At 47.6% G+C, this 21,312-nt stretch overlaps 7 protein-coding genes across 7 annotated transcripts; 3 read left to right on the plus strand and 4 right to left on the minus strand.

Moving 5' to 3' along the window:
• Nucleotides 1-947: 947 nt before the first annotated feature.
• F4822DRAFT_438966 (putative polyketide synthase) lies at nucleotides 948-9,640 on the minus strand (the record flags this gene model as incomplete). The annotated part of the gene is made up of 12 exons (XM_051462585.1): nucleotides 948-1,814; nucleotides 1,870-2,187; nucleotides 2,238-3,014; nucleotides 3,045-6,801; nucleotides 6,858-7,017; nucleotides 7,074-7,689; nucleotides 7,868-8,024; nucleotides 8,079-8,512; nucleotides 8,563-8,831; nucleotides 8,899-9,043; nucleotides 9,097-9,251; nucleotides 9,601-9,640. The coding sequence occupies 12 exons, from the start codon at nucleotides 9,638-9,640 to the stop codon at nucleotides 948-950; spliced, it is 7,695 nt and encodes a 2,564-aa protein (XP_051309317.1).
• A 749-nt stretch (nucleotides 9,641-10,389) lies between these two features.
• F4822DRAFT_434655 (serine hydrolase FSH) lies at nucleotides 10,390-11,068 on the plus strand (the record flags this gene model as incomplete). Its single annotated transcript, XM_051462047.1, has 3 exons — nucleotides 10,390-10,405; nucleotides 10,460-10,537; nucleotides 10,584-11,068. The coding sequence occupies 3 exons, from the start codon at nucleotides 10,390-10,392 to the stop codon at nucleotides 11,066-11,068; spliced, it is 579 nt and encodes a 192-aa protein (XP_051309318.1).
• Nucleotides 11,069-11,237: 169 nt separating this feature from the next.
• F4822DRAFT_420937 (uncharacterized protein) lies at nucleotides 11,238-13,324 on the plus strand. Its single transcript, XM_051459745.1, has 5 exons — nucleotides 11,238-11,285; nucleotides 11,390-11,868; nucleotides 11,943-12,439; nucleotides 12,492-12,565; nucleotides 12,629-13,324. The coding sequence occupies exons 2-5, from the start codon at nucleotides 11,653-11,655 to the stop codon at nucleotides 13,096-13,098; spliced, it is 1,257 nt and encodes a 418-aa protein (XP_051309319.1). The 5' UTR covers nucleotides 11,238-11,285; nucleotides 11,390-11,652; the 3' UTR covers nucleotides 13,099-13,324.
• Nucleotides 13,325-13,905: 581 nt separating this feature from the next.
• On the minus strand, nucleotides 13,906-14,822 carry F4822DRAFT_420938 (uncharacterized protein). Its single transcript, XM_051459746.1, has 2 exons — nucleotides 14,691-14,822; nucleotides 13,906-14,621 (listed from the first exon to the last, which is right to left on the minus strand). Exon 2 carries the CDS (start codon nucleotides 14,606-14,608, stop codon nucleotides 14,189-14,191), a length of 420 nt encoding a protein of 139 aa, XP_051309320.1. The 5' UTR covers nucleotides 14,609-14,621; nucleotides 14,691-14,822; the 3' UTR covers nucleotides 13,906-14,188.
• On the minus strand, nucleotides 14,687-15,027 carry F4822DRAFT_434658 (uncharacterized protein; the record flags this gene model as incomplete). Its single annotated transcript, XM_051462048.1, has 2 exons — nucleotides 14,687-14,928; nucleotides 15,006-15,027. The coding sequence occupies 2 exons, from the start codon at nucleotides 15,025-15,027 to the stop codon at nucleotides 14,687-14,689; spliced, it is 264 nt and encodes an 87-aa protein (XP_051309321.1).
• Nucleotides 15,028-15,277: 250 nt separating this feature from the next.
• F4822DRAFT_420943 (uncharacterized protein) lies at nucleotides 15,278-16,922 on the plus strand. The gene is made up of 2 exons (XM_051459747.1): nucleotides 15,278-15,346; nucleotides 15,395-16,922. The coding sequence occupies exons 1-2, from the start codon at nucleotides 15,299-15,301 to the stop codon at nucleotides 16,694-16,696; spliced, it is 1,350 nt and encodes a 449-aa protein (XP_051309322.1). The 5' UTR covers nucleotides 15,278-15,298; the 3' UTR covers nucleotides 16,697-16,922.
• A 750-nt stretch (nucleotides 16,923-17,672) lies between these two features.
• On the minus strand, nucleotides 17,673-20,105 carry F4822DRAFT_420944 (alcohol oxidase-like protein). The gene is made up of 5 exons (XM_051459748.1): nucleotides 19,840-20,105; nucleotides 19,443-19,786; nucleotides 18,588-19,381; nucleotides 18,311-18,534; nucleotides 17,673-18,125 (listed from the first exon to the last, which is right to left on the minus strand). Exons 1-5 carry the CDS (start codon nucleotides 19,898-19,900, stop codon nucleotides 17,755-17,757), a joined length of 1,794 nt encoding a protein of 597 aa, XP_051309323.1. The 5' UTR covers nucleotides 19,901-20,105; the 3' UTR covers nucleotides 17,673-17,754.
• Between the last annotated feature and the right edge of the window lie 1,207 nt (nucleotides 20,106-21,312).

Below are 21,312 nucleotides of genomic sequence, written 5' to 3' on the forward strand. Positions count from 1 at the left end.
CCCAGGTGCGTAGGGAAGTTGCAGTGGCTTACGTACTGGGTAGGCCGCGAGCAAGTGCACTGTTCGGGTATTTGGGTACTTGGAGTGCCGTACCTTAAAAAAATCAAAATCTTTGATTGGCTGACGGTGCAAAAACCCTATTTTTACAATCATTCGGGTGGTAAGGTTATAATACTAAATAAGATGTAGTTCCAGTAACCAAGACTGCTTGGGAGTAAAAACTGTGGCCCGGATGGTCCAGTTGGCTAGCTCCCCAGGACCACAAGCTAGCTAACGTGACCGCCGGTGGCAGTTTTTCACGGGGTGGGTTCCATTCCAGCAATGGGTCCGGTCCATTTTCCAGCTTCTGGCCTGCACCGTTTTTTGCCATTTTTTCTAACATCATACTTGTCTCTATCTTTTCTCTTGCCTTTTTTTTTTTTTTTTTTTTTTTTTTTGGATATTTCAGTACAATTTACAATAAACTACCATCCATCTTAAAGTTCCTTTATACTCTATAATACGATTATAGTCGACATGTCCTTCATGACCTTTGAATGAAAGCCAATTATGTCGACCAACATTTATGAATGTCGCTGCCTCTATGAGCCCGAAAGACCAAAAAAGATTTAATAGAATAGTATTATTCTATCTAAATGTCTCTCTTTCTCAAAAAACCATAAATTTCTACCTACATATGTAGGCAATAAAAATAGGGGGGAGCGATTACGTGATGTCAATTACATAACAGCATCTTCACGATCGTGAGTTTTGACAGATGAGTCAGCATGATCTTCTGTGTAAGAAATTATGTAATTTGAAGCAGTTTTTTGCTGACATAAGCGAGTACTGGTTACATAATCGATTTCCCATCAGGAGACCTGATTAATAATCAAATATGACACATTGTGAATTTAACCAGCAAAACTTCCCCTTACGACGATCAAAATGTATCGCCATACAAATATCTACCGCTTACTCTGAAGTTGACGCGCGATACTCATACTCGTGGAAGATAGAGTCGCGCCTCCTAATATTTCAAACACGGGCATTTCCACCCCGAACGCCTTACCAACCCAGTTTTGAAAGTCAATAGCCGACAATGAATCAATCCCATAAGATTGCATGGGCTTGTGTGGGTCAAGACGATCCCAAGCTGTCCCAAGTAGAACTGATACCCGTTGTGCCACAGCCTCACTTATTACATCAGCAGCTTCGGCAAGAGACTGTGTTCTAGCCAATTTCTCTAATGTGTCTCCTATGCGCTTCTGACTTCCAGCCCCTTCGCCCCCCTTTGCGGTTTCACCTCCGTCCGAATCTTCCGGGGAGGGTAGGTGGTGCATGTGCTTCCAGAAAGGTTGGGCGAATGTATGAGGTACATCTTCGAGGCCCTTCCAATAACTCGGTGGGCGAATACCTATAATACACTGGCTTGTCGAAGGATCTCCCTGGAGATTGAGATTCGGATCGCAGTATATGTCTAAAAGCGCACAGAACTCCTTCACTACTATAGGCGTCAGCTTCGGATTGTACTGTAAGCTATCCCTATGATGTTGATGTTCGGTGAGATAACCGCTGTCGACAACAGCGCCGAGGTCGATAGAGACAGCTCGCTCCCCGGTCGACACGCGATATCGCGCAAGCGCATCTTGGTAGGTGTTCCCCGCATTGTATCCGGCGAGCGATGGAGTTCCCATTACGCCCATAATAGAAGACACGAGAATGAAGAAGTCAAGACCCTTCGGAAGTTCCGTATGGAGGTTCCACGATCCCTTGATTTTAGGGTCAACAGCAGACTTCCAATCTGGGAATGATAACTTCTCGAAAATGCTCTCCTGGAATTCAATCAGTTAAACAAATTTCGCGGATGTATCTAGTTAATCTACTTACCGTCAAAACCATGGATACTTGGACGCACCCTCTTATTGGAGGCATTCCGGAGCAATTGGCCAAGACGGATTTCACAGCATTTTGGTCGCTGACGTCGCATCGGGGTGCTTTAATATGAACTCCACTCTCCTCTAATTCCACGATTAAGTCTTTCGCTTCTTGTGTTCGAGGTCCGGACCGCGAAAGTAGGATCAAATTGCGCGCGCCGTGACCGACAAGCCAACGTGTTATCGTTCGTCCGAGACCTCCTAGGCCACCTGCTACCAAGTACGTGGCATCACTTTCGAACGTATAGGTAATTCGCGTCTCGGTAATGATCTAAGAACAGTTTAGCGCGACATACTTCTATGGTATTACGTGGTTCTTACATCTATCGTATCGGAATCTGCGAAGTTCATCACTATTGAGTCCCGGTGGCTCGCGTCTTGCAGCTTATTAAATGCACTCGCCAATTCGGAAGAGGTATAATCGAAGACATAATCCACGGGAAGTCTGATAGACGACACTTTCGGGAAGTTAACTGCATATTGTAGAGCTTCCTGAGTAGCATGCATTTGTGCAACATCGATAATGGAGATGGAGGCGTCGGATAGCTCCGATCTAGTCGCCCGCGCATTGTGGCTTGCTGGCGCCAACGCACTTTGAAGAATGATATACCTACCTCGAGAATTAAGGCAACCCGATAGTAGAGGCGGCATCGAATCCTCGTCCACTGAAAGTATAATGTCAAACCGTCGGCTAAACTCCAAAGAGCCCATCGGATGATCTCCGAACCACGCATTCGGCAATATCCGATCCTGTGTAACCCCAATTTTCGTGGATATCCATGTGCATTCTTTTTGCGAAGATGCTGTCGCCCATATATCAGTCACTCCTTGACTTGAAATCAGTTGGAGGGCCGCCAATCCAATCGGACTAGCTCCGCCGTGTATTAGGATAGAGTCGGTGGTTTTGAAATGTGCTTTCTCGACCATCAAATGGTAGGCGGCGGCCATCGGCGGGACAATATGACAGGCATTAGAGAACGATAATCGGTCGGGTATCTTCATCAATGTGCTTGATGGTGCTCGGATGTGCGAACTAATTAATGCGCCCAATGTAGCAACAACGCGATCGCCGGGATAGAGCGTCGCATCAGGACCAGTCTTGAGAACGACGCCGGCGCAGTATCTCACATATCTAGAGTCTTTGTCATTTCCCAAAGCGGAGCCATGACTATGCGGTAAGAATTGTGCTGATTTAACCAAGACGTCGACCGCATCTCCCTCCAGATTCCCTTCCAGGGGTGGGGAATGCACATAGCGGGGAACTTCACCCGCGCTACCAGTTATCATGGATATTTCAAATGGTGGGGCGGTCGCAAAAGGGGTACGGACGACTTCAAATGGATTTAACTTCGTATCCATGAGTGTCTTGACATGATGCGATTCAACAAGTCTTCGCGTGTGCAAGAGTCCGTCAATCTCGATGTACTCCTGCTCGTAAGGCTGGCCGAGTTTCCTGGATATCATCTGATGGGCGATCTGTTCGATGTAACAACTTTTCGAGAATGATTCGTTCGGGTCGAGAGCTAGGGTGACCAAATGTCGGTCGAAATATTCAGATCTCAGAGTTCGAGCCAAACCATCCACCATGCCAGCGCCGGGACTGGGATTGCTGCCTCCCCCACTAGTTACCCAGAGCAGGTGGCGGGACTTGCGGGCGAGGTTTTGCAGGAATTTCCATGTTCCCTTATCAAGTGATGAGAGGAACAGCCCCTCGTAGTCGGCGAGGAATATGGTGAATTCCTCGGTCGGTCCTTCACCACTGGCTGCGAGCTCTTGTACACTCAGAAGTTTCGGAGATAATCCGAGTATCGGCGTTAGGGACGATAATAGCGTTCCGGCAATTTCATGCTGCTGCGTGCAGGTTTCATCGATAATAATCTGCGCGGGGATTCCATTCTTCAAGATTCCATTCGTATGTGCGCTTGGGTCAATGGCGGTTGTTACCAACCAACCATAATTATGAGCCACTTCTTGTTCGAAATCGCGGAGGACAATATCGGGTCCGGAGTAGCCACATTCTTTCAACAGAGTGCTCCATTGGTCCAAATCGATACTCGGCGACAATGGTCGATTGTCGTCAATACCTAACCACCACCCGGGGAACAGACCGAACACGAAACCTAACGTCCAGCCAGATGCCTTGAAGGATTCTTGTATAATCAGCTTACCGCCGGGTTTCAGAGCTTTTCGCACATTCTTCAAGGTGTTCTTGAAGTTGGACGTGATATGTATCACACCAAGGGCGATAACAACGTCGTAAGATCCCTCCTTGAAGCCTTGTCCCTCTAGGCTTCGTTCAATGTCGAGGGTTCCGAATGTCATTTGAGATTTGAAAGCCTCGAACTCAGCGCGCGCATCCTCTAAAAATGCAGCCGAGACGTCGGTAAAATCGTACCGATTGCAGCGCAAGAACCCCTTTGAATCGTCGGTGGTTGGTTGGGCGCACAGCCCGCGAACCAGGTTACGAGTTGCGGCGCCGGTCCCACCACCAACCTCGAGGATATTTAGGCCTGGTGTTTGGTGCGCGAGCAAGTCCATATAACTAATAGCTTGTTTCGCGCACCGATATGTTGTGAGTTCTTCGTAATAGTCTTTAAGCAGGCCAGTTCGCATTAGGAGCTCAAGGGGGTTTGCTTCCCCTTTCACCAGCTCCACAATATTCAATGCGACCCTGACGTAGAGTCTTCCGACAGGGTTGGCTCCCTCAAGTCGCTCGCAGAGTTCTTCGGAAGATGGCATGGAAGAAATGTGTCCATTCGTATGACGTTGGTGTTCGTTTTGTGATAGATGGTGCTTGGCCCAATTCAAGTAATGAATTTTCCATTGTGGCTGGTCCGCGAGGGTGGTAGGATCAATTGAAGCCATCAGGTTTCGCAATGACATCTCTACGAGAAGATCTAAATCATGGAAAAACCGGCTCGGATCTTGCGCCGCTGGGTGTAGTTGATCTAGCAATGCAGAGACCTGAGGCGGAGTCATCGCTTCCAACGAGGCCTTACAATCAACTCCCATACAGAACTGCTGCGGGTTAGGGAGCGAGAGTTCCTGCGTTGGAACAGGCCCCATGTTCGTCAACTCTAGACCTTCATACCATAGTCGCAGTTCGTTTGTGGTGTCATCCAGAGCGGACCCTTCGCAGGTGAATCCTCGCTTAGTAATCTGTGCGACCGTAGAACAGGCTTGGACTGTACTACTTGCCGGCCAACTTAACCCCTGGTTCGATAACCAAAGGCAGTCAATTCGAGAGGGGACACTTGTCGCCATGGCTTTAGAGCCACCTGCGGTTAGAGCTGTGAAGGCTAGGTGGAATATCGCATCTAGAGAGGTCGGGTGGATGACATGGTTTTCCTCTAGGATATTCGAAAGGGAGACTTTGGCCGTCGCCTGTTTCTGTGTTTCATGGCAATACTGATGCTGAGCGCCCTGGAACTCCGAACCGTATTGGTATCCGCATCGGCCTAGGTAGCTGTACATCTGTTGGGAATCAACGGGGGTAGTACAATTCGAAACTAGGGAAGTATAGGATTTCGCAATGTCTTGTCGCCTTTCCGCGGACCTTTCGGATATCCAGTCAGTGTCTGGTTTTGATATCTCGACGAAGAGTAAACCTCGGCAATTGATAACCCAGTCGTCGTTACTATACGTGCGAATCGTGAACTCGTACCCAGGCCCGCTTTGGTTTGGTCGCGTGATTTCATGAAGTGACGTTTGCACTTCTAACTGCCCGGCACCGGCGGTCAAGTTCATGGAAGATTCGAACTGGATATCGCGAAGCGTATATCCATTCACCATTTCGGTGCTATTGAGCTGTTTTGCCGCCTCAATAGCCATGACGAGCATTCCAGCTCCAGGGTATAAGATCGAGTGGCCAATTGTGTGCCCCGATACCCATGGCATTTCACTGGTCTTAATATAGTGTCGCCAACGGGCCTCGGCCGAATTCCAATCTCTCGAGCGTACTCCGAGCAGCTCAGCCGGCGCGTATTCTCTGAGCCGGTAGTTCTTACTTAGTCGGCTTTCGTACCAGTAGCCTTGCGAGTGATCGAATGGGTATTCCGGTAGATCCACGAGAATATCTTGTTTCATCTCCCCTGTGGGTTCATTAATAGCCCTCAGGTTCAACTTATGGCCGAAGCTGTGCAACTCTCCTAGCACAGGCAGTAGTGTCTTCAATGAAGATTGACCCCTTCTTAAGACGGAGTTATATTGGATAGAACTCCCTCGCTCGCTAACGCGAAGAATATCTCGTATCGGTCCCTGAAGAGCCGCGTGTGGACCTATCTCCAAAAGGTAGTCTACCACAGAGATGGATCTATGACTCCCGTCGATTTTCTTTACGAGATCGGCCCTGGATTTGGAGCACATGTTGAGTAGAGCTGGACTAAATCGGACGGTGGATACCATGTTGAGAGACCAATACGTTGGATCTAGGAGTTGTTTTGCCGAGACGGGTTCTCCTGAGACAGTTGATATTATGGGAACGGTAGTCTTACAGTCTTGTGGTCTAGATAATGTTCCGACAAGAGACTGGAACATTGCCGTAATGATAGACATCTGTGGCGAGTGGTACGCTAATGGTACCCGGAGTTTGCGAGCGAACGTCCCCTCTTGGTGTAATTGCACTTGTATCTTGTCGATAAGGTGTTCCTCGCCTGAAATGGTGACATTGTTAGGGCTGTTGATGCAGGCAATTGAAAGGCCGAATGATATAACTTCTTGGTCGAAAGTTGCGATCAATTTCTTCGCTCGGTCTTCGGATAATCCAACGGATATCATTGCGCCTTGGTCCACGTATTGAAGGTTGTCGACTAGACTTGCTGAACAGACGCCTCTGAAGTAAGCCAGCCTCCATGCGGACTCGATCGACATGTACCCGCCAGCGTATCTGCAGAATAAATCTCGTTAACTAAATGAAACAAGTGTGGTGTGAGGGGTACATACGCGGCTGCGATCTCGCCGGAGGAATGACCTAGTACAGAAGAAGGTCGGACGCCAAACGTCCTTAAGAGATTGACCAGTGCTATCTGCAATACTGCACAGAGGGTCTGGCTGAGTATAGGTGCATCGATCTTTGAATCTTCCTCTGGTCTTTGTAACTCCTCTGTTTATCGTCAGCTACGATCCTATCCGGGTGTGTCAAATTCCCTTTGCACCTACCTATTACCGACCAAGAACAACCGAGATTTCCAAGATATCTTCCAGCTCGCTTTAGTTCCGCTCTGAATTGCGTGTATTGCAGTAGCTCCCTTCCCATCGCATACCACTGAGCACCCTGACCAGTGAAGATAAATCCTATGCGGGGTGGTTGGGGATTAACCTGGATCGGGACCGATATGCGTGTATGTAAATTCTCGAGATGGCGGGGAGACGATAAGAGTGCGTAAGACCTCCACTGAAGGTGACTCCGACAACTATCTAGGGTATAGGCCAAATTTTGAATAAAATCACTTTGCATTGTTCCGCGAGGATGAATTCTAGTGTAATATTCTTCGTATGTCTTCGTGAGTCTATTTATTCCGTCTTGATCGGCAGCGGACCAGACGAGTAGCTTCGGGCGTTCGCAAGTTTCGGAGTCGTCGCTAGTACCATTCGTGATCGCTAGACTATGTGAAGGATATGGGACAGTGCAGTGTTTTCCTGGCAACGATCGAAGCCGTAAATAGTTGTAAGCGTCGTCCATGACTAGGTGCCAATTGGCTCCTCCATAGCCAAACGAGTTGATTGAAGCCCTCCTGAGGCCAGGAGTTGGCCAGAGATGGCTCTCTTTGGGGAACTAGACCAGTCTCAGTACAGTCTCGATAGTAACACAAAGCCTCATGATGTCATTCCTTCGTAATCCATGAACCGGTCAATTTTCGATGCCGAGGCTTTGAGCGAAGCCAACGAAAACAATCTCAGAGGCCACTGGCCCAACGTTTTATCGCCATGCTAGGGAAATCATGAAAACTTACTCTCAATTTAAGCCGCTCCGCATCGATCTTAGGATTTATGTTTTCGAAGTTAGCATTTGGGGGGATAATGCCCTTTTCTAAAACGAGAACGGTCTTAATGATAGCGGCTAGGCCACTTGCTCCCTCCAGGTGGCCAATATTGGATTTAACCGCACCCCTACGCATTCTATTAGTATCACTGATAGATTCGTTGTATTTTTTGAAAGCTTACACATATAGCGGATCTTCCGTTGGGCGATCCTTCCGGAATGCCGCCCCGATTGCTTGTGCCTCACGAGGATCTCCTATCGGCGTGCCCGTGCCGTGAGCTTCGAAATATCTAGTATGCGCCTTGGATAGTTTGGCTTTTTGATAGGTTTCTGTGATCAATTGCTCCTGCGCAGTTTGACTGGGTTGTGTAATGCCAGGTGTTCGACCGTCTTGATTAGAGCCGGTCGATCGGATTACTGCTCTAATGGTATTTCCATCACGAATAGCATCAGAAAGTCGCTTCAGAATAACAACACCAATTCCTTCCCCGCGAGAATAGCCATTACCTCGCTCGTCGAAGGAGTAACATTTACTATCCGGAGATAAGAAATTGACATTGCTCATCCAAAGGTACATCTCTGGTGTATGGGCAAGATTGGAGCCTGCCACCATAGCCTGGAGCTTTGCGTTAATAAAAATCTAGAAATAGTGGAAGGTGTATATACCGTGTCACAAGAGCCGTTGCGCAGGGCTTGACAGGCTATATCTGTTGCCATCCCTGTACTAGAACAGGCAGAGTCAAGCCCTATACTCGGACCTCGCAAGTCGAAAAACCAACTGAGCCTATTGGCAAGCATGCTAAGACCCAAACCTAGAGCAGCATATGTTGGAGGGCATTCAGGATCTCGGGCTAACTGCAACAGATAGTCCAAGCTGAATGAACCGGTGTAAACAGCAGTTCGAGATCCCGCTACGCTTTCCATTGAGATTCCAGCTTTGATTTACACACTAATCAGTACATTTTGTAACCAAATAATACCGATCCCGTCTACGTTACGTACCATTCTCAAGTGCTCTATACGCCGTTTCTAGGAGCCACCTTTGCATGGGGTCCATTGAAGAAGCCTCAGTAGGTGATATGGAAAAAAATTCGGCATCGAAGCGGCTTAGGTCTTCTTCAATGAAGTGACCCCCACGGAGCGGTAACTTCGAGTGGCTATCAGCTACTATTACACTTGGCTGATAGGAGATATACTGACGGTATTTGCTTTGCTCTTGGCCTGGTAGAATCCATTTGGATTCAATCGGCCGGCGGGAAACTCTGTGGATGAACAGCGTTTCTCAACCATCATTTTCCACAGATTCTCGGGCGTTGTAGCATCCCCTGGGAACTTGATGGAGAAACCGCATATAGCTATGGGGTCTTCATCGTCACCATCAAGTTCTCCGTCAATAACGGAGACATCCTCGGGTCGGTGCTCAGGAGGAAAGTCCTCCGGAGATGCCACGCCTGTGGGCGAAGAAAATGTGGGCATCGTACAAGTTTACTGGCTGTAGCAGTAGTCTTGGTCCGTGTACGTTTTGTAAGTCAAGGCCAGAGGGGGCTGCCGTGTGCGAAGCATGATCTAATAGAGAGCCCACTACACATTGACAGATCCCGCAACATCTCTACAGAGGGCGGAGGGTTCTTAAACGGGTTGAGAGCCCGAGACTCTAAATTATATAATATCCCACGCGGTGATGGCGTCTCGGGTTACACGCACGGCGTATGCGATTATCCAATAGTCGGATGCTAAGTAGCATTCAGGTTGATATAGGGCAGAATTAAGTAGTGTCCTACGTGTAGGCTACTTAAGGAAGTACTTAGGCGTGTACCTAGGGAGGTACCTAAACCGGTGAGTCAGATTCCAGAAACTAACAAGTCCAAGAATAAGGGCCTGTAGATCAGGCCTAAAGCGGGACCGGACTGCCGAACGTCACCAACGAAGAACTAGGCGATACCCTGGTCGTACCCCGGTCAGTTAACTAAATCGCTGAAACCATCAGTTGACGTTCGAGATGCAGAAGACCCTGCCTCGACTTACCTAAGTTGCTCTTTTATAAGGACGACACCCTATGTGAGGGATCGTAAATCTAAGATATGAAGGAAGGAATGGCATATAAGCCTCCTCCACGTCGGAAACTTGCCCTTATTTAGATATCACCCCAACTCTATAAGTAGCTCTAGAGAACCGCCTCACGGAAAGGGTCCTGTTAAATCCTTGATTGCGATTGCTACCTACCTAGGTACCTACGAATTTAGAATATCTCGTATAGATTCCTCTATAAACGGTCACACCAACAAGAAGCATAGGCGACTTGAAGGTGGATTCATCGCACCTTGTAGCGATCCTCGGATTTCCAACATACCTTTTTGCCTGCAGTTGCCCAGCATGAGGTTTCTGTGTTTTCATGGAAATGGGGCAAATAGCAGCGTGGGTAATCTTCCGATCTTCACATGTTGCCATAATCAGACTATCTTGTATCTAACCTTGTCCATATCATCTTAGATTATGGAGTCGCAGACGGGTGAGTGACAGCATAGAGGGTTATTTGGATTAGCTAAGCGCTCATGTTACATAGCGCAGTTGAGGCACGAGCTCGAAGGCGGCCATGATTATGAATTCGTTGAGGGAGTTCTAAAAGCCCCCATGGGAGAAGGTAACGTCAATTTCCCTTGCATCGAAACATACTTCTAATTTCGTAGGTCTCGAGGCTCTTTCATCTCCAGGCCAGTCCTTTTACGCATACTACGATCCTAAGGATCCTAGCACTTTGTTTCAAACGATAGATCACCTAGACCGCTACATTTCAACCGAAGGCCCCTTCGATATAGTTATGGGGTTCTCGGCTGGCGCAGCTCTCGCAGCCTTGTATATCTTGGACCGGCAGCGTCGGGGCGAACCATCGCCGTTCAAATGCGGGATCTTCTTATCGAGCGCCGTAAGCAAAGCTGAATCAGCATTTCTCGGCTTAGAGGGTGGCTCTGATAACTTAATCCGAATTCCGACGGTACATATATGGGGCTCTGAAGATTCAACAGCGCCAACAGGCGGGGAAGACCTGTGCCGACTGTGCGACCCAAATGTCCGATTCACCGTTGTTCACGATGGTGGCCACGAAGTTCCGAAAAAACAGTATCTCATTCAAGCGGTCAATGCGATCCAGAGGGGGTTGGACTTAGTTGATTAATCAAAAATAATTGCTGAAGAAAATTAAACCTGTACGTTGATCTACAGCAACAGCAACACAGCGGCTTTATGGTATGGTTGTATTTGAGGGTGCGACTTTGAGGGGTGGTAAGAGAAGGATTACAAGCTGTGTCACTACGGCTAGGCAATAATGTGGCGAAGCCGGCCACTACAACTCCAGGCAACTCCAGTACACTCGCGAAATATACCCAATCCAGGTAGGTCAGGTAAGCGTAATAAAAGCCACGCTTACTTTCCCGTCTGTTGTGTAACTCGCTGTACATAATTTGTCTCAACTGCCGTTACAATGCTAAGTCCCTAGGTACCTTACCACCCAATCCACTTCGAAAATCGATGCCTCTTCCATAAAAGCCCCCCGGACGGGTGACCCCCCTGTGTATGGTCTATCTGCATATCTGTGGTATGCAAGTAGGGGAATACTTGGAGTAGAATCCGTAGGGGTTCCCGTACTTACTATTACTACCAAGATCGAATCCATTGCTATTAGAAAACCTACATCTGCTCCCCAATGCCATTTTCCAGCCATCCTTCTGCTTTTTAGCACATCACTAAAAGAGGTATGCTATGCTTACCATGGCCGACACGTCTAGAATTCCTCGACAGTCGCCCATCAACAACGATGAGAATATTGGGCCCCCATTTCGATCTTTCGTTATTGTTCTAGTCATCATAACCATCTTATCAACCATCGTACGATTCTGGTCGCGAAGTATAGTAAAGCCGAACCAAAGGCAGCCTAAGCGCTTCTGGTGGGATGATTGGACCTTTCTAGCTGCTGCTGTATGCATAACCCTTCCATGTGAAAGGAGCCTCCTGTCACTCCCTAGTATATTCTTTCTGACTATAGACTATAGACGTTACTATTGATACAGCTATCATGTACGCTTGCCTTGGTTGATGCCGGCTTGGGTCGCCATGTCACGGCCCTGTCGCCTGAGGCTTTACTAGCCTGCTCGAAACTCATCGTCGTCATTTACTACGTTTACGATGTTGCTCTATTCACTAGCAAAGTTTCGGCACTGTTGTTCCTCAGCAGGATATTCCCCAAGTATACGAATCCAACTTGGTTCAACACCGCGCTTTACGTAGCGCACGGACTTAATGTTACTTGGCTCATCGCTATTCTCTTCGCGACGATATTCCAATGCAACCCGGTTCAAAAGGCTTGGAATCCGGATCCGAATCTACCCGGAAAGTGCAGTTCGAACGCCGTTCTACTGACTGGAAGCGCGTTGCCTAGTGTCGGTATTGACCTCTTTATCTTATTACTGCCGATGCCGAAGATCTGGCGACTTCAAATGAGCCTGGCGCGCAAAGCCGGTATTACACTCGTATTTATCCTTGGTTATTGGTGAGTTTATCTAAGTGCATTAAGATTTCTCGCAACTAATTCTTTCCCTAAGCGCTATTGTTGTGTCACTAGGCCGAACGATTACCATTCTCACAACTGGTGGAGATTTGAACGCGGATATCACATGTAAGTACAGGCTAGAGGACTGCGGCTGGAGTTTGGCTCCCGTAATTGCTAATACTGGGTTAGACGGCGGATTGCCAGTCCTTTATTGGTCCTCGGCTGAAATACCGACGATAGTGCTCTGCTTATGTCTCCCTTCTGTACTCCCGCTAGGTCGTCACCTCAAGCACCAAATCAAGAATCGTGTTCCGTTTCTCTCTAATGATGGCACTCTGGGAAGCAGCCAAACTACGACACTAAAGAGCAGCACTGGGGAATTTTACCATTCGAGCGATGTTCAGGGTATCCACGAATTAAACGGAAGGAGGAAGACAGCGAACCTTTCTGATGAGGTTCTGGTTGGGGCTAAAGGAACACGGGAATTAGAAGATACAGGTACTCACGCGCCCTTAAAACTATCGGCCGCTGGCGAAACTCACACCACCCAGGTGCACAGCTGGGAGTCTCCTGGGGAGAGAACTTACAATCCGCTTGATAACTCAATACACGTCGAGGACGAGTTCAGCATCACCTATCACGAATCACGGCGTACATGAAGGATGCCCACGGTAGGGCTTATTGGTGTTATTTGGAATATTGTATTTAAGGGCAGGCTTGTGTGATATTTGGTACACATTTTGATTCCCCCATGTTTTGGGATGGGGTTCCGGGAAAGCTGGACATATCATAAGGGCTATGGACATACGGACAAAATCAAGGGTAATGAAATCCTGTAAAATTATTCGATGACGGTATATAATGATATCTTTCATGATTTTCAAATCAGCTGTTACAATTGGCGAACGTGGAAATTCCCTCATTTTCGGCGTCGCTCCTAATAGCCTACCTGGGCAACTACGAAGATAACCGAATACGCCAATCCAGAAGCATACGTACCTAGGTAGGCATACATGTACTATGAAGTATTTTGTTACCGAAAAGTCGCATAAAGGATGTATGTACATCAATATAAATATGCTGACTCTTAACGATTTAATTAAATTGCCTCCCTCTCCCTACCTCTATAGTTAATGCGCCTGGCTTCGAGGAGCCAGAGCAATTTGTGTACCTCTTTTATGAATACCATACTAATATTATATTAACCAGAAATAACCTACCTAGTTATCGCGGCTGGTACTCTGTTACGATGAACTGTTGATCTTTTCCGTAAGAAGTTTCCATTACATCCGCTATCTGCATGTAACCTCCCTGGGTGCCACAACAGTAGGCTGTGTACACATAAAAATAAGTCCTACCTAGTACCTACAGTTGGGGCAGTACAAGCACGTTGTGGTGGACCATAAACGTCACGTCCCCACGGTCAAATCCCGGTTAACCATCCACTCGAAGTACCCTTGGATGACACATCTATTTTCTTTCTGGTTCGCATAAACAATCGTCTTATGGTTGCCGTACCTAAGATACTACTCTATATGCATTACGCCTGCTTATATAAAGGGATAGAGTTGTAGCCAAGTGGACAGCTCACGATATTTGAGTATCAAAGCGGTATCACAACGTCGAAAATTTGTCGATTGGTTTCAATGGGTTCCAATTGGTCCCATACCAAGTTTCTTGGTTTTCTTAATTCGCACCAATGGAAGCGCGATGCTAAGTATTTACGGCGGGATCGCTGGACACTCAGCCCTATGCGGTAGGACCATGTGTCCATGTTTGTTCTCCGCCATTTACCTGCTCCAAAAGTGCTACCCATCGATAACCGCCAATCAAGTGGGTAATTCCTACGATTTCGGTCTTATCCATGCTCTTGGTAGTTTCCCGCCATTTCTGCTCATCAAGTGGTCCAGTTAGCGCTGCGAGGATGCGACCTAAGCGGTAGGCCGTCAATTCTTCATCGTCCAAGCCTGTAGGTTCTGTGCCACGTAACCCGTCCTCAAATTGTTCTAGAGTTAAACCAACATGGGCGGCTACTCCACGATGGCAGTATACCAGGTACGGAGCATCCACAACGGAACACAACCCTAAGATAGCAAGCTCGCGATTGCGTGGCTTCACTACATTCGGATTATATACAGTCTTTGCCATGGTGAAAAAATGGGGGGTCATCAGTGGGGAATAGCTATACGCCGCTCATCAGAGATCCGCACGTTAAGAGATACAAGAAGTAAGCGGCATGAAGGACTTTTACCATAATGGTGCCCAATTCCCCACCAGCGATTTGCCGTCATCTTCGATCCATTTGAACGTAGGGGAACCGCCATGGATCGCGACCAGAGATTCTTCAACTAACTTCTTAGCATCCTTATCTGGCGCATCATCTAGCGAAAAGCGGTGGGCCATAGTGATGTGGATTTTGGGGGCTAGGGAAAGAGACTTCAGAAGCCAATCGCTATATGATGAGTCGCAGCGGTAGTATCTTTCGGGTACTACGAAGTTACCAAGAAGAGTGAGGATTTTACGAGTTAATATACAGCTAGACCGTGTTAAGATAGTACCCACGTACGGACTGCCGGATCGGGAAACATTGTTGGTTAACATGCTTACCTCTTCCTAGTGAATACGCGGATTCATAGTATCAGCACTAATGGAATTTGGACATGATTAGATGATCGTGGACCGAAAATGAATTCATATTCCCCGTTTATGGCATAGAGCTATGCAATCCTAATACTAATTCTCCTTCTCTTTCAACGATCTATTCCATATTCAACTGCCAGTTCATATCACCGAGATAAACTCCACTTCCAATAGGCTTCTAAACCTTGGCTTCTACTAACTATCACTGAGTCTAGTGTCATGACGCAAAGTATGGAGATTCAGAAGAAACCCCTGGACATTGTCATCGTGAGTAGCTCACCGCCGACATACTGAGCATCTTTAATGTGTTTACAGGTCGGTGGCTCACTGGCAGGCCTCATGTGTGGCATAGTCTTGAGGGATGCTGGTCACACAATTCGAATTCTAGAGCAAGGAGACAATGAGCGACAAAGTCATATGGCGGGTGTGTGTCTAGGGCCAAGCGCCGGCGTCTTCCTAGCACAACACGACCGTCACAGCCGTCCATTCTTCAAAAGAACATTGCGGCTACTTGTTCTCGCTACTAGCGGGGCTATTCGCTTTTTCGTTAAGGGTCGTCGCGATATGACAAGTTGGGATGCATATTACTTTCGCCTCCGCTCGAACTTCGATGCCTACATAAGCTCATATTACCCTAGGCCTCCACTCTCGTCGGAAAGGGACGGCTCTGTGTCTTACGAAACGCATACTAAAGTCGTCGATCTAGCATCCGATGGAGATGATAGGTCGAAGATGAGACTGTCGGTTCTTAATCTTGAGTCCCAAGATACGTCGGAACTTCAAGCAGACTTAATCATTGGTGCAGATGGTCCGGACTCGTTCGTGCGGAATAAGTATCTGCCTCATGTACAACGTGAATACGCCGGATACATTGCTTGGAGGGGTACAGTTCCCGAAAGCCATGTCTCAGACGCCACACGGAAGCTTATCGAGCAGGGACCTACGGTTCATTTGATGCATCGGAATCACTGCGTTATTTACTCCATCCCAGGTCCAAATGGCACTCTCGAGTCAGGGGAGAGGTTCTTTAATTTCCTCTGGTATACGAATCAGTCGCAGCAGGATTTGGATGAGATACTTGTTGATAGCATCGATGGGCACCGGCATCACAACACCGTTCCCGCGGGGCGCGTGCAGCAGAAATCCTGGAACAGGCAACTCGAACTTGCTCAAGCTGCACCGTTCCCAAGCCCGTTCCTTGAAATAATCATGAAGATCGAGAGGCCGTTCATACAGGTTGTCACACATCTCTGCTCGCCGCAAGCCACGTTTGAGGGCGGTAAGGTGTTGTTGATAGGGGATGCGTTATCCCTTTACTGTCCCCATACTGCATTGAGCGGAACGCAGGCAGCGTTTCATTCGATGGCGACAGAGAAGTATGTGAGCGGCGAGATAACATTGCAGGAGTATGAGCGGAAGGTTTTGAGGTATTCTCACTTGTATTGGTCTCAGAGTATTTGGTGGGGGCGTTTCTATCAGCGCCATATCTTGGTGGCGTTCTGGTCCGGTTTGTATTACTGGGCTTCCTTCGGCATTAACAGAATCAGATCATGGTCCGCCGGAATGCGACAGCGGGCAGGAACCGCACCAGAGATCGCAGATGAGTATGCGACATAGTGGTGTGAGTTTCGAAAAATTTTACTCGAAATACGCTAATAAGACCGAGGCATGTAATCCTACTGGTACCCAAGGTAAAAACTCTGTAATAGAATTCTTATATTGTCGTATCAATGAAATCGGATGGGCTGAACCCCATACCCGCGAAGCTGGGCATCATAAAGGGCACGTAGTTTATTGGTTGAGTTTAAAAGGCTACCGAGGGAGATGAGACGGGGTAGAGCCGTCTCCTTGGGTGAGATGGTGTGCAACTGAGGTCGAAATAAAGAACAGGGGTGATAAGACACGGCAAGTGATTTGAGTAACCCCAGCTGCAAGTCCTACAATTCCGGTCTACTACCTCGTATGTGGGTGTAATTGGTCAAGTTTCTGCCACCATCATCATCATCTCAGGCCGCCCTCAGCTCACCGACTTCCAATTACTATGATGCCGATCTCCGAATGGGCTATCTACTTGCTGACTGCGTCAAAACTAGATTGTTAAAATCTTCCCATTCGGACCGCTATAGTTTAGTACATGTGAAAGGGGTCACCGTTCTGCTTGGAATCAAACAGCCGGATTCCGGACTGACCGCGTGCAGATGATTGTGTATGAAATACGCATATGCATTCCTTCGCTTGTACCCGTACCATCATCCAATACGACTAGGGGTTACCTCTCTAGACCGAGGTCATGAGATATTTTCCCTTACAACACCCAATCAGGACCACTCTGTGACACACTCTTTAGCTATGTGCATATTTCGCATAATAGTGCGTAGTTGGTTAGCAGGACACATGCTGTTATTGAAAAATGAAAGATCACAATGGCAGTCCCTGCGTTTGTTGGTTGCTTATGGCAAGATCCACGGCAGATCAACTATTTTTAGTTTTAATTATTGAAATTCGAACCCTACCTTATAATACGACATCTCTAGGATTCGCTCACGGACTAGTGAAAATAGCATCGTGGCACAGACAGTGGGCTTGTTCAACGCGGGATTTGAGAGTGGGATGCGCTTCATCTGTTGTCTATCTTTCTAACTAGCACGCATCTCTACGTAAGTATGCTTCGGCAATTATTTGCTAAGGCCAAGCTCCTTGATGAATATATCGGCGGCTTTCTCACCAATCGCCAAGACGACACTGTTTGTGTTCGCCGCGACGTTAGTCGGGACGATACCTAGGTCTGCAACTTTCAACCCCTCAATACCATACACACCGAGGTTGGCGTCAACAACACCCGCCTTATCGCGGGGTGCCATTTTACACGTGCCTAAACCATGCCAGACGCTGTCAACGTGCTCACGTATCCACTGTTCCAATATCGCATCGTCTTCGGCACTGTACTCAATGTCGCGAACGTCAGTAAGTGGAGCGTCGATCTCAATACATGCCGCCCGCGATCCAGCGGGAAACGGTGGGTGACGACTAATTAGTTCGCCCCGGACTATTCATACGTCAGCGATTCCGCTCTTTTCGTAAGATCACTTACTTCAAATGAAGCCCCGCCGAGAGCGAGGAGGCACTGAAGAAGAAATCGGGAGGTCGGTATACGCACTAGATGAAGGAGGAGTTAGCGATGTAAAAGTCCGACGATCCAACGTAGCATGATTCAATATCCCAGTACGTACCAGATATTCATACGGCGCAATAGCTCGCGCTGTTTCTTGTATGCCCAGACATGCGTTTTGATGTCAAGACCCTCGGGATCCGAGAGGAAACCAGTATCGAAATCGGGAGGATCGCTCAAGGTTGGTCCAGTTATGTGCATATGCCCACGCGAGTACGGATACGTACTGAAAGTGGCTGTCCCGACATACTGCCCTACTGGGACACCGGTCGGGTCTCCTGGGTAGCTGGTCGCAATCAGAATCCCACCTTCCACACTCATCCGTAGGTGAAGACTTACCAGCCAGTTGGCGATATTATCGTCAGGGGCTTGTTCGAATTGTTCTTGAAATCGGCCTCCCAAGCCGCCTGGAACTTAGGGCCAAGCGCAGCCACCTCAGCTTCGGTCGGCCTTACTTTACAGGTAAGATCTTGCGCGTTCCAGCCTAAAACGGGTGCTTTATTCTTAATTAGCTCGGCGGGATCAACTCGCCTACCAATAACGTCGTCCATGGTCTCTTCAGGCGCAAGGCTACTCCTGTACGGATATACTAGGATCTGGTGATCCTGATAGTCCTGCCCAACTCCAGGGAGGTCTTCAACGATCTCGACACCTGCTTTTTTGAGGACTTCAGAGTGCCCTATGCCAGACCTTTCCAGAACGAGTGGGCTTCCGAGAGCTCCGCAAGAAACGACCACCAATCGCCTAGCTTTGACGGTTCGAAGTCCATTAGGATCTCTTTTTGGTTGATACGTTACACCGACAGCCTTCTTGTTCTCAATTAGAACTTTCAGGACTTGGGATTCCACGACAACGTGTAGATTCGGATACTGTCCACTCTGTAATTTGGGATGTAAGTACCGATGAGCTGTATCTTGTCGCACACCATCTGGTGAGATATATCGCAGAGCAATCCCCACCCCTTCATTAGAATCGAGATCATCGATATCCTCAAACTCGGGTAAGCCAAGTTTGCTTGCAGCGGCGATGAAATCCTTCCCCGTTCTTTCGGGTCGGAAGGTGCCGCTGGATACATGAATAGGGCCCGTCTTTCCATGAAGCTCATCTTTGCCAGGGCCGTAGTAGGTTTCGAACTGAAATGGAGTCAGTACATGTCGAGAATATCTTCGATCTCAGACATTTGGTGGAACACACCTTTTTCATGTAGTACAGCATATCTTCGGCTGTCCAGCCCGGAGTATCCCAAGCATCAAAGTCCATACGCTGTGCCCGGACATACTTCAAATAATTGATCGAGGAACCCCCACCCAGAACGCCACCAGTGGGGATTATGATCTCCCGGTCGGCAACGTGTTTCGTCTTATTCCCTCTGTTGAAAATGGTGTTCTTGCTGTCTGAGAGTAAATGGCTGAGGAAGAACACTGGGAAAATGATGCTGGGCTCATTGAGGTTATTTGGGCCACCTTCGACAACCAAGATGAAGAGTTGCGGATCCGCTTCAGCGAGTCTCGCGGCGATGACACACCCGGCAGTTCCGCCTGAATAAGATAGTTAGCGTATGAATGTCAACTCCAGAAACTCCAGCTTTTACCTCCGGCTATGATAACATCTACTTCCTCAATATCCTTAGGGAGTTCCGTGTAAAGTCCCATTTTCTATACCCTTCAAGCCCAATATCAAAGTAAATAGTCAAGGGTATGTTAATAGTAGAAATAAAACGATGTGGGAAGCAGTGTCTACTTCGATGGGATTTGTAACAATCTTACCAACCAACCAACGACAGCTGTTATATGGGCCAATGCAGTTCTCCTGCACTCCCAGTTGACGCATGGAAAATGTTTTTCGATCTTTTTAAAGGATTCTATTGCAGGACCACCTACGTAAGGTACCTACATAAGCACATTTTCAGCCGTACCTACGGGGTACTCCTGACCCGCTAACTGCATTTTATGTCGCAAAGTACGGGATATCCGGTGATATTAAAAACGCGCGTAAAAAGGCTGATATAATAATGCGAAAAAAAGCAATGCACTTATAGAATACAAAACGCCAGGTAATAAGACATCTGTTAATTTCTCTTCAGTGAAATCAGTAATTATTCCTCGTTCGTGTTTCTATTGAAATATCTGCTGACCCGTCGACGCCCGCTATATACCAAGCCCATTGTTACGCAAGGGAGCATGTCGAGCGCTTGTATCTGCATACATATAATAATACCATAGCTAATTATTCCTAGTGTTTGACGTCCTCTAAACAACGTTGGGAGAGGAGTAGCCGTTAGCATTACCCAATGGGAACCCGGCGTCTTCGCACCATGGTGGTCCCAGTAACATCGTCGAGCGAAAAGCTCTCTCGTAAGAATGGAGAGTTGGCGTTAAATATTTGAAGAATTGGTATTTATTAAGCTGGCGAATATAGAACGAAAGCGGCGCCCATCAGGACTTGGTAAGGCAAATATGGAACGGCCCAACGTAACGAATCGAACTCTGTCGCGCCCTATTCTAATACATTTTTCGTCCCATCAGTCTTCGCTTAATTTTTTCAAGTTTCCTAATACTTGAAGCTTTTCCTTCTTATACATTCGCGAATCATCAGGCGCCCCAGGTGTTAAAGTAAGGTCAAGGGACCGTCTTCAGGTACTGTAGATGGTAACACCAGTGGTGTCAATATACGTAGATACCTAGATATGTATCAGGACTTCCCCCATAGACTTATTAGCCAGGACAACGGTCAGTACTTTGGATATACAGCCCATATAGAGCACCGGCATGGATAGCCGAGAGAAAGTATCGAAGTGCGATGCTGAGTACATCGTTTATTGGTGGCATGCCGAGTGGAGTGATTGCATACAGCATGCAGAAAGACATTCGGCTCTAGCGGATATTGAGCTGAGTGAGCTACATATTTCCATATGCTAGCAGCATAGGACAGTAAGGATGCTATACCATTTTGCAACGTAGTTGGTGTTAATATGTCTGAAGCCAACGAGAAAACACTTCAGAAGAACGTAAAGACTGACAAAACTTAGAAAGGCAAACTATGGTAAAGTGTAGAAGGGCCAAAG

Source organism: Hypoxylon trugodes, assembly GCF_022578975.1.
Source record: "Hypoxylon trugodes strain CBS 135444 unplaced genomic scaffold F4822scaffold_11, whole genome shotgun sequence".
Classification (NCBI taxonomy): Eukaryota; Fungi; Ascomycota; class Sordariomycetes; order Xylariales; family Hypoxylaceae; genus Hypoxylon; species Hypoxylon trugodes.